Consider the following 11,009-nt stretch of genomic DNA (forward strand, 5'->3'; position numbering starts at 1 on the left):
CCCTTTATTATATACTATATATATTTTATATAACGGATTCTGAGGAGGGCCCCCCTCAAAGGGCCGAAACGTCAAACAAGTGTTTGTCAATTTTATTTATATGACCGATGACACCAAGAGCAACCCACTCGTCGGTGAATAACGTTGCACAGAGAATTAGAAAAGTCCTGAGAAATGAATAATATATGAGTGCTCACGAACGCCACGTATAAAAATATGCGCGTAAAAACGATCTAGCCAAGAGCGGTTACGAGCCTCCCATCATACACACATGCATCTAACAACTATTTTTGGCAAAGAAAGCGAGCGCCAGTAGGAGGACCAAAGTCGACGATACGTTTGTCGACTGACCGCTGCCTGTGCCTAATGGTCCCGCAACTCGAACGCCAACTTTAGGCGTCGTTGACGAAATCGACGGGGATCGTGAAGTCGATGTCATAGGGGGCATGGAGCAAACGGTGCCCGCCACAGCTTCCCGCACGGAACCGGTCAGGATCCGGAAATTGTAGTCGTTGGGGTCAAGCTGACCGTACATGAAGGTCGGAAGCCGATCCGAGAGAACCCAAATGTTGCCCTGACGATCAACCTATGCAGAAATAAATCGTTTAGCTATGAATAATTAAAAACTGTAGCTTTCATAGGTATTCTGTGATTGAAAATTGTGTGGTTATTAAACAACAATAAACTCGAGCGCCAACTTGATTACTTTGAGATCGTTAGGGAAGACCATAGTGACGTTGTCCATATAAACGCGGCCCTGTTCAAGGATGTTATATTTCCCACCGGATCTCCAGCAGGCGATGGCGTTCAAATTGGTCAAAGCGTAGAAGAGGATTCCAGTTGTTGGATCCAGAAAACTGACGCTACTCTGGCCGTTTGGTCCTCTGCTCCCGAGTACCTTGAATTCGTGGAAGCTGTCTAAAATTCAAAGCCACGTTAACACCGCTGTGATTAATCTCCTCGCAAATCGAGGGAAAAGGTGAACAACCGGCTGAACTTACTTGGCATCATCGCTCGTTCAGGGTCTCGGAGTAGCCTTGTGTTGACAGAAAATTCCATGGTGCTGCATAGCGGATGGAAGTACAGGGTGCTGTAACCGTCAGCTGCAGGAGCCAACGAGAGACCAAAGAGACCATCTTTCCATTGGAAGGATACACCAGAGACGTTGAATTCGCCACTCTTGAATTATCATTGTATTATTATAATTTGATAACCGTGAAACCAATTGTATAAAGCTATATGAGGACAGGGCAATGAACCGTAACTATTTCAACGATATAAGAGCGTTTCGGTTTCTCTCTAATTTATGCAAAAATATTCGTCGCAGAGTTTATATCACTACATGGCACATGAATAAATTAACTCATGCACAAACAAAGCGAAATATACGCATCATCTGTCAGGTGTTCGCGCGATCAAACATCCAGATATACTGTTTGATAAAAAAAAAGTACCATAGGATCAGGGTGAAAGAAGTGATGCTTGACGAGCCATGAAACGTTACGACGCCAGGAATAAACAACGAGGCCAGGGCCCCCCAGATCAGCAAGGTAGCCGAAAGAATCCTCACAGGATTCGTCCTCGACTGCGATATTTGCAAACAGAGAATCCCCCGTTCTCTGCATCTCTGGAATAACGAATTTCCGGAGAATCTGGTCGTTGGCCAGGTCGTAAACGACAAGAGTTGGTGGAGCCTGTTGTTCCGGAGTACCGAGAATGTCAGCAAGCCCAGTATCCAGGACCCAGAGACGACCGCAGCGGTCAGCCCGTATCCGGAAGGTTGATACAACTTCCGGTACTCCAGCCGCACCGTACTGATGAGCCTCCCAAGACGGGTACGGGTTCAGTACCGGTGATTCGCTCGTGTCTGTGATAAATGAAAAAATTAGATAAACTTACGCAGATAAGCATAAGAAATAACACTGAGAGACCCAAAACTCTCACCGTTCAATTTGATGTAATTAAGGCTGGCCGCAACGCCGGATCGCCATCTCGGTACTGTGATGAACAATTTGTCACCCGCGACCTCGAGGCCAAGTGGAAGATTGTCTTCACTTTTATAAGCGGGGAAAAGCTGCCGAGTATCCTCATTAGGCCATGCATATTCCAGGGATTTCCATTGGTGAGCAACGCGCAGATTATCGATAGCTGCGGTGTTTTGCGCGCCGAGAAAAACCAGCAGCAGTACTGTGGCTAGACCGTGGTTGGACCGACCACAAACGCTCATGGTCCTTGTGTCTGGGTTACTCCAGATATCAGTTCCTGGAATGAAAGCTAGAATGTGTGTTTTTGCGTGTGTGTATGTGTTTCTTTTTTTTCTTAACTTAATTTACCTAAATTAATTGAAATTAAGAATTGGACGCAAGATTGTTGCAGCTATTAGTGATCACAGTGAACTATATTGTGATCTGCCAGTATAATAATTATATGTATTGGCCTTCGGGTTCGAGTAATTGGCAATAAAATCGGGGGAGCAGATTCTGTATAAAATACTTTACATGATACAACCGATGTACGAAGAAAGGTGGGTGGGTAGGTGGAAAAGGTAGTTCGTGATCGAGGTGTTAGAATATTTCTAAGAATTCGATGGTCACGGTCGCCGTGACTCATTCCGTGACTGCGTGCGTTCTCTTTCGTCACACTTCTTGTTATAGTATTTACATACCCGTTAAACGAACAATATATGCTTGGCCCGTCAAGTTTTAGCCTGGGAATCCCATTAAACCTGAAATCACAGCTAACAATAATCGGCTGCGGTGAATAGTCGGTATTCTTATAACATGACACCGTCGGGTATTTCGAATTCAAGGTGAATAGAATTTTAATAAAGTTCTGGGAACGGAATTATTTTTAATACTTCATACAAGCTGCGACACTCAGTACCACGTTCAAACGACCGACGATGTAAAAAAGGTAGAACGAAGCTGACCAGCAGCGAATGTCAACGAGCATTAAAATCGATAGTAAAAATAACGAATTTGATCGTTTTAAATTTTCTAACCGCAGTTACCGCGCCAAAAAACCGGTTTTGAACCACGCGTTGTACACTTCAGAGCCTTTCTCCAGCCGTCCCTGAATAATATATCGTGCGAGGCCAGAGCCGCAGAAGAAATTTCAGCGTTTGAAAAGAGTTGAGAATTTTAATATCACCCAAATTTAAAAAAATGTTGTATGCACAGAATGAGCAGCGTTTAAATTAAAAGAAAAAAACTTTGTCATAATGAACCTTGATCGAGAAGTATAGCACAATTTCTAGAATATAGAGACACGAATGTAATATTTCAAATAATACTGAGTTTTTTTTTTATCATTTATTAAATATAAAAACAGTTTCGCAAGCCAAAGCTATCGCATTCCCAGTTGAGATAATTAATTATTAAATGCAGGGAGTATTTTTCCATCAAACATCGGCTATCGGACGTGAGGATTATTCTGTACTATAAACGAACCTCTGTCACAATTGAAACGAAAAATCCCTTGCAGTAAATATAAGAAGGCACGATAATTAACCGCGCCAAACCGTTGATTACACCACAATAACCGAAGTTTAATGATTGTTTGTGAAAGGAATTTAAGAGCGCGATGTGTTACCCCGGCGAGTTTGCAGTGTCAACTGAAATAGAACCGAACCTGTATACCCAGTACAACGTACGCGATCGAGGAATACGGCTGACGATGAACGGTTCTTCCGATTTCTCGCGCGAAGCACGCCCATCTGTTATACTATACTTGCGGCCCAGAAGGACTCCGTGATAGACGATCATCATCTGCATCGACTGCAAGGCTATATCTATTGTTGACATTGTGCACGTTGATGCAACTTTTTATTTACACACATATATGTATATACAATATATAATAAAAAACTGGTTGAATTAAATTAATAAATTAACCAGAAATCAAACGAATCAGTTGACGGTAATCGGAAAATTACTGCAGTTATAGTGACGAACAAATGCAAGGATAATTGATTAATCCGAAGGTGCACAATTATTATTGCCAACTTGAACTATACTTTGGTAAACGGATGATGTTTGTTTCAACATTTCTTAATTTTACTGTACAATAGAACTCGTCTAGTTGACAAATTTTCTTATTTCTGCGACATAAATACAAGCGTATTGTTCTTGTATCATCTTCAAAAGGTCATAAACGGTCTCTTCTATTACCGATCGTGCTAATGAGATTTGAAAATTATAAAGTTTCATATTAGAACCTTATTTGTCATGTTGATCGTTTTGGCCACCCATTAGTATACAGTGTACAGGTGACCCGATGCTAGAGATGAAACTGAAAACTCTCCTGGGTACGTAATGTGCGGTGCTACTCAGTGGGAATTCCCCTCTTGCAAACCATGTTACGTATTGTAAATACCGTCTGCAGGTCGTGTGTTGCACGTTCTCCGCATTCCCGATGAAATACTGATGTGGGTCGAGCGAGCACAAATGCGCAGGCACCTATCGGTGAACTACGCCGTTACATTGTGTAAACTTCCCTGTGTTCCTTAGGGGAGGTCGTATGTCCACGGTCCGTTTTATCCGCGAGGGTCAAATTAACTGAGTGTCTGTTCCCTTCTATACAAATACAGGTGATACAGGTGTGTAATAAAGAATAAATAAATGAGAAAATGACTGGGCGAATAAATCGAACCATGAAATAGCGCTCAAGTTGCCGCTTGACAAGTCGAGCTCGCGGCTTCATCCATTCTTCCCTTCTGCAGCCGAGGACATTGCTTTCACTTTTCAAAGTGATTGCTGCTACGGTAGGCATTATGCTTCGTTCCCGCTTCTGTGATCGCTACTACTCACACGAATGGATAGAATGGGTAGATAGGCGTGACAGAGCACCGTTCACCTGTCTCGCTAGATAAGAGAATAACGGTTCTGCAGTCACTCTTTTATAAATCTACACGTGTATGCGTGGACATACGCCGGGGAGAAGGCTTTTGGTTATCACGATTTAGTTAGTATACACATGTGAAACATTCTGTGAGGCGCAACGACCAAGGGTTTTCAAATGTGACCAACAAATGTAGACACGAAATACGTGTATTACTATGCCCTCAAGTATCTTTACTAAACTCGTGAAATGCTGAGGTGAAAACCGGGGAAGAATACATACGTGTATATCTACTGAGCACTCTTCAACATTTCATGATTCAAATCCATGTGGACAAACGTAATGCTTTCAAGAAACTAGTTCTTATAATCAAATGCTTGTGTAAAGTATAATTTGTTAGCCGAGTGAAAATTTTATTCTCATTTTCGTAATACATTTATGACGGAGTAAATATACTGTTAAAAATACTGTTAAGTAGTGCAGAAGGTACGTATAACTTTTCCTCCTCGTGAAACTGCTATCGTTAAACTCGATCTGGAAATATATAGTTATCCTGCTAGCGCGTGAATATTCAAACTGATTGATGCTTCAGGCAAAAACAGCACTAATGTACGTTTAATACCTATACAGCAATAATTTCCTGGAATGCATGAATTGACAGGCTGTGCTTCAAGTCAAGGCGAGAATAACAACAATCAGAGGCGAAACCAGACCCTGAATTAAACCCATGTATGTGACTCCACGAGAACAGACGGTTCCTTCTATGGCCTCCTCCACAGACCCGGATAAAACTCTAAAGTTGTAGTTTTCAGGGTCCAGCTGATCGTACATGAAGGTTGGGAGCCGGTCCGAGAGCACCCAGATGTTACTATAATTATCGATCTGAAAAGAAATGGGTTATCTTTTTTTCTCGTATCAATAAAAGAGGAAAAGAATTAACTCTGAGAGAGATATGTTGCGCTGACCTTAATGTCAGCGGGGAAAACTAGAGTCGTGTTATCCGCGTAAACGCGAGCCACATTCGTGGGATTGTAGCTGGTCCCAGGATTCCAGCATGAAACGGCATTTGCGATCGAAAGGGCGTGGAAGAGGATTCCGGTCGATCGATCTATGTAGCTGGCTGCACCCTGGCCGTTGATACCTCTGGTACCCACCACCGTAAAGTTGTGAAAACTGTCTATACGTATAGAAGAAAACAAGTACATTATTGTTAGTGTGCAACAATTGAGATTATACCTTGGCAACGTTAAATCTGAAATTGGAAAATAAAATCACCTGACGACGTTGCGAGTACGGAATCTCGAAGCAGCTCAGTACTGACGGAGAACTCAGCGTTGCTGCAGAGTGGATGGAAGTACAGAGTGCTGTATCCATCTGCTTCGGGGGCCAAGGCAAGATTTACAACACCGTCCCACCATTGGAAAGAAAGTCCGGAGACGTTGAAATTTCCAGCCTTAAAAATTCCGTAGTTTTATAGTTAGTGTCCAGTTGATACATGATAATCGCTTTTATCAGAACTTACACCCATATTTTCGGATTCGGAATTTTTTCAACGGGTAATGACTCTCGAAGTGATTTTAGAACGGAAGATACATATATACACGACCCGTGAAAACTTGTATTATTTTAAAAAATCATGGATGAACTTTACGCTTTTACCAGTGGATCAGGGTGGAAGTAGTGGTGTTCAACGAGCCAGGAATCGTTACTCGACCACGAGTAAACGACGATTCCCGGACCCTGAAGTTCGGCAAGGTAGGCGAAGGAATCGTCGCAGGAGGCATCCTCGACGACGACATTTCCGAAGTGCGATTTTTCTGGGTATTGATCCGAAGGGATCGCGTAATTGCGTAGGAGCTGATCGGTCGTCAGATCGTAGATGATCAAGGACGGAGTGACCAGCTGCTCCCGAGTTCCGGTGAGGTCTTCAACGCCCATATCGAGGACCCAAAGACGATCACATTTGTCTGCCCAGACGCGAAAGGTCGAGACAATTTCCGGTACGCTGTTGTTACCGTACTCATGTGCCTCCCAAGAGGGATATGGATGGAGTAGAGGTGACTCGCTGGTATCTGCATGTAAAGGTCGCATTTTAGTCGCTATAGTGATCAGGCATGATAGACGAAAATATTATCTGTTATTATTGCTTATGGTTTTTACAATCGAAAGCTTTTATTGAATATTGCACTTTGTTCACCGTTCAAGTAAACGTAGTTCAGGGTGGCTACAACACCCGGTTTCCATCGCGGTACGGTGATGAAAAGTCGATCACCCGCAACTTCGAGTCCCAGAGGATTATTATTCTCTTCCACATAATGCGAAAATAGTAGTTGCGTATCTTCATTTGGCCAGGCGTATTCAAGAAGCTTCCATTGGTAGATTATTTGGAGATTGTCGATGCCCTGCGCACTTTGAACATTCAGGATAACAAACATCAATGCTATTACATGACCGCAATTAACGATGAGTCTCATATTACTTCACGTCGATTATTATTCTTGTTATATATAATTTAGTTTATCAGCTATTTTGTAATATACATATTCATATAATGACTACTACATGAACAGTGGAGATGAATCCAAATAAAATGCGATCACACTGGTCCTTCTGGGTTCACCGCTCTGTTGCACTTGGTTTCAGAACTATCCGGTACAAAATCTTATACGTACACTATGATAATTCGGTTATCAGTATGATAATGCTATGTTGTATAATTATATGATAACCTTTCTTAATACTTTATCAACCTTTTATCAGTTGCACCAACACATTGTCACTTGAATTACCCAACGGATTATTAGAGTACACATCTCTGAAATGATACCAGTTGGAATGTTTCCAGATGATCGCACCATGTTTTCAACCGTTTGTGGAGATACAGTTTCTCCGGTGTAATATATCATGGATTGAAAAGCTGCGAGTAAGAGAAAATGTTAACGATTGCGATTTATTATAGTTTCTACATCGTGAATATGATTACAGGATTAATTAGAGTAGAATTAAGTTTTATCAATCATACGATCGGTGTCAATGTTTACAACAAATTCTTCAGGAAATCTAGACCAATGATATCAGATCCATGTTATTTTAGGTTTTCTAGGCACAAGGGGTCCCGGCTATGGCATCTTGCACGGATCCGGTCCAAACACGGAAGTTATAGTTGTTGGAATCCAATTGAGAGTACATAAAGACCGGAAGGTGGTCAGCCATCACCCAGATGTTGCTCTGAGCGTCGATCTGAAATTAGGAAAATATATGAGATGGATCTTATTATAGCACCAGCAACAGAAAAATGTCTCGATCGATTTCTGACCTTAATGTCGCTGGGAAAAATCAAGGTATTGTTATCCGGAAAAACCAAGCCAATATTTTCAGGGCTGTATTTAGTTCCGGGTTTCCAACATGCTATGTTATTTGCGATAGAAAGTGCATGAAAGAGGATTCCACTCCTTGGGTCCAGGTAACTGGCAGCGCCTTGGGTGTTCGATCCTCTAGAACCCAGCGCGTGGAATTCATAAAAGTTGTCTGCAATCAAAGGATACATTGTATTTCTAGTCATCTGTTGATTAGACATTCAGACAATTAATTTTACTGATCTGCTGCAGGTACCTTTGCCAGGTATGCGCTCCAGAACCCGAAGTACTTTCGTGTCTACGTAAAACTCGGCGTTGCTGCAAAGTGGGTGAAAGTATAAGGTGCTAAAGCCGTCTTCTTTGGGGGCTAGACTCAAGTTTATGATGCCGTCCCACCAATGGTACGAAAGACCTGACGAGTTAAAACTTCCAGCCTAAAAATACAATTGATTTTATACACTTCCATTACAATTAAAATACCTGATTCAACTGGAATTTCTATCCTAGCAATGCAGTAGGTGCCAAAAATATTCTCAGAGAGGTCATATAGAAACATTCTAAGCTTTAAGCAAAAAGGGTACAGCTTTACCATAGGATCAGGATTAAAGTAGTGATGCTTGACAGGCCAGGAGGTATTGCTGGCCCAGGAGTAAACGATAATACCCGGTCCCCGGAGTTCGGCAAGATAAGCGAATGCGTTATCGCAAGAGGCATCCTCAACGACTACGTTTCCAAAATGCGAATTTGTCGGGTATTGATCCGATGGGATCACGTACTTGCGGATGAGCTGATCGGTGGTCAGATTATAGACTAGCAAGGCTGGTAGAGCCCACTGTTGACTGCTACGGATATAGCTTTCATAGCCCATATCCAGGACCCAAAGACGATTGCATTTATCTGCCCAGATGCGAAATACTGATACAACTTCCGGTACCCTACCATCGCCATGTCGATGCGCTTCCCACGAAGGATACGGATTAAGCAGTGGTGACTCTTTCGTATCTATGAGTAAAAAATGTTTTTGTTGATAATGAGGACGAATTACGGACGAACAGGGTCCATTAGAAGAGATTCAAGTTCCTTACCGTTTAGGTAGATGTAGTTCAGGGTGGATGCAACACCCGACTTCCATCGTGGCACGGTGATGAAGAGCCTGTCACCGGCTGCTAACACTCCAAGGGGATTATTGTTCTCGCGTATATAATGGGGAAAGAGTTGTCGGGTTTCTTCGTTTGGCCAGGCAAAATCCAGGAATTTCCACTGGTATGCAACGCGTAGTTTTTCTGTGGCCGTTGAGCTCTGTACTGCACTAAGGATGACCAGGAACAACGCCGGGAAGAAGCCACAGCTGAACCATCCGCAGACCCTCATGTTCAGACCTGACTTCGCTTACCTACTGATATATGTAAAAAAGCTCTTCTGCATACCTTGTTTTCCATTATTTTGCAAAGCATTGGAGCAAAATGCTGTTTTACTTTGCGATGGTATTCACGTGTATAGACTAAAGTATAATCGAGTAATTACGCAAATACATCAAAGTTTATAAGGCAGTGTCTGATATATCAAGTTGCATGTATAACTGGTTTTTATCGCATAATTTAGCATTTAAATTGTTTTCATGAATACTAATTTACCTACTGTAACGTAACTATTATCGAACGGGGATTTGAAATCACCTTTAAATGATTATTTGCAACTGGTCTCTACTTTAACTGTAAGTAACACATACGGACGGAAAAAAGTTTTGGCACTGTTGAGTTAAGATAAATATGGGGACAAATATTTAAAAAAAATGTTAATATATCGATTTGACTGATGTTTAGTAAACCACAGTGTTAAAATCGTTGAATTTTAATCTGAAATGATATTTAGAAAATTCAAACTGGCGGATCCAATATGGCAGTAGAAACTCATGAGATACTAACATTCGTCGGAATCAAACTATTATTCTGATTTGCATCCGCCACTTCGAATTTTAAAAAATCTCATTATAGACTGAGATAATCTAGCAAATTTTTTTTTATGACATAAAACTGACACGAAAATCTCACTTCCGCCACACTGCTAAGGGTTTAAAATGCAATAATATCTAAGAAAAATTTGTCATTCTACATTCCAAAGTATACATGTAATCGCGTAATCATAATTTGCACCAAAGATTGCAGTCACTGCACATAACGTATACATCAAAGTTTTTGTCGCGACTTAGAAGTGGGTATTGTTGAGAGAATACAGTTCCTAACAGTATTTGATCGTTTCCATTTAAGAATAAGGTTTTGAAAAAATAACAAGAGAATGTGCATGGCGATCGTTTACACGTGGAAGCACTCAATCTTAATTCACTTTTTTTTTGTTTTACATACCTTTTCTCATTACGAGGAGAATGTATGTTGTTAAAGTAATATTCAAACACTAATTTGAAAACTCAACAGACAATGGATTGAATTCGACAAACGTGATTTAGATGGATTCTCTTACAACTATTTTTATTACTTTTTAAGTACCATGCTTAATGACTGCCGTTTTCTTTTTGTTCTGAGGATGCCACAATGCAACACTAATAACGAAATCGAGTTCTTAAGGTGCATTTATACTTGCTTTATAATTTCTTCAGCCTATTTCATCTGTCAACGTAATTAAACTCAACAGTTTTGCTAATTTCGTTATTTCGTTATACGTAATTGCATAACCGATGTATCGGAATAAAGTTGTCGTAATAATTACCGGCAAAAGCAAATGAAGAACTTCCGTAAAAGACTGACTAAACTCTTTCACGATGTCACCACACTGAGTTCGTTGGGTCATCTGAGGACC

The 11,009-nt window shown here is 41.2% G+C and overlaps 3 protein-coding genes across 6 annotated transcripts; all 3 read right to left on the reverse strand.

Annotated features, from left to right (window-relative positions):
• Positions 1 to 134: 134 nt before the first annotated feature.
• LOC124410669 (protein yellow) lies at positions 135 to 5,019 on the reverse strand. 3 transcript variants are annotated; one of them, XM_046889220.1, is made up of 6 exons: positions 4,375 to 5,019; positions 1,945 to 2,262; positions 1,455 to 1,867; positions 1,002 to 1,179; positions 707 to 918; positions 135 to 586 (listed from the first exon to the last, which is right to left on the reverse strand). In XM_046889220.1, the coding sequence occupies exons 1-6, from the start codon at positions 4,406 to 4,408 to the stop codon at positions 278 to 280; spliced, it is 1,464 nt and encodes a 487-aa protein (XP_046745176.1). In that variant the 5' UTR covers positions 4,409 to 5,019; the 3' UTR covers positions 135 to 277. The 3 variants fall into 3 exon arrangements, with proteins under 3 accessions (XP_046745176.1, XP_046745177.1, XP_046745178.1); XM_046889221.1 differs by lacking the exon at positions 4,375 to 5,019 and adding an exon at positions 3,450 to 3,811; XM_046889222.1 differs by lacking the exon at positions 4,375 to 5,019 and adding an exon at positions 2,666 to 2,686.
• Positions 5,020 to 5,035: 16 nt separating this feature from the next.
• Positions 5,036 to 7,414, reverse strand: LOC124410674 (protein yellow-like). Of its 2 annotated transcripts, none has more exons than XM_046889231.1 (5): positions 7,037 to 7,414; positions 6,499 to 6,911; positions 6,115 to 6,292; positions 5,805 to 6,016; positions 5,036 to 5,721 (listed from the first exon to the last, which is right to left on the reverse strand). In XM_046889231.1, the coding sequence occupies exons 1-5, from the start codon at positions 7,311 to 7,313 to the stop codon at positions 5,509 to 5,511; spliced, it is 1,293 nt and encodes a 430-aa protein (XP_046745187.1). In that variant the 5' UTR covers positions 7,314 to 7,414; the 3' UTR covers positions 5,036 to 5,508. The 2 variants fall into 2 exon arrangements, with proteins under 2 accessions (XP_046745187.1, XP_046745188.1); XM_046889232.1 differs by having other exon boundaries at positions 6,499 to 6,973; positions 7,037 to 7,142.
• A 349-nt stretch (positions 7,415 to 7,763) lies between these two features.
• Positions 7,764 to 10,938, reverse strand: LOC124410676 (protein yellow-like). The gene is made up of 6 exons (XM_046889233.1): positions 10,920 to 10,938; positions 9,281 to 9,591; positions 8,785 to 9,197; positions 8,452 to 8,629; positions 8,156 to 8,367; positions 7,764 to 8,079 (listed from the first exon to the last, which is right to left on the reverse strand). The coding sequence occupies exons 2-6, from the start codon at positions 9,564 to 9,566 to the stop codon at positions 7,939 to 7,941; spliced, it is 1,230 nt and encodes a 409-aa protein (XP_046745189.1). The 5' UTR covers positions 9,567 to 9,591; positions 10,920 to 10,938; the 3' UTR covers positions 7,764 to 7,938.
• Between the last annotated feature and the right edge of the window lie 71 nt (positions 10,939 to 11,009).

This window comes from Diprion similis, chromosome 9 (assembly GCF_021155765.1).
Source record: "Diprion similis isolate iyDipSimi1 chromosome 9, iyDipSimi1.1, whole genome shotgun sequence".
Classification (NCBI taxonomy): Eukaryota; Metazoa; Arthropoda; class Insecta; order Hymenoptera; family Diprionidae; genus Diprion; species Diprion similis.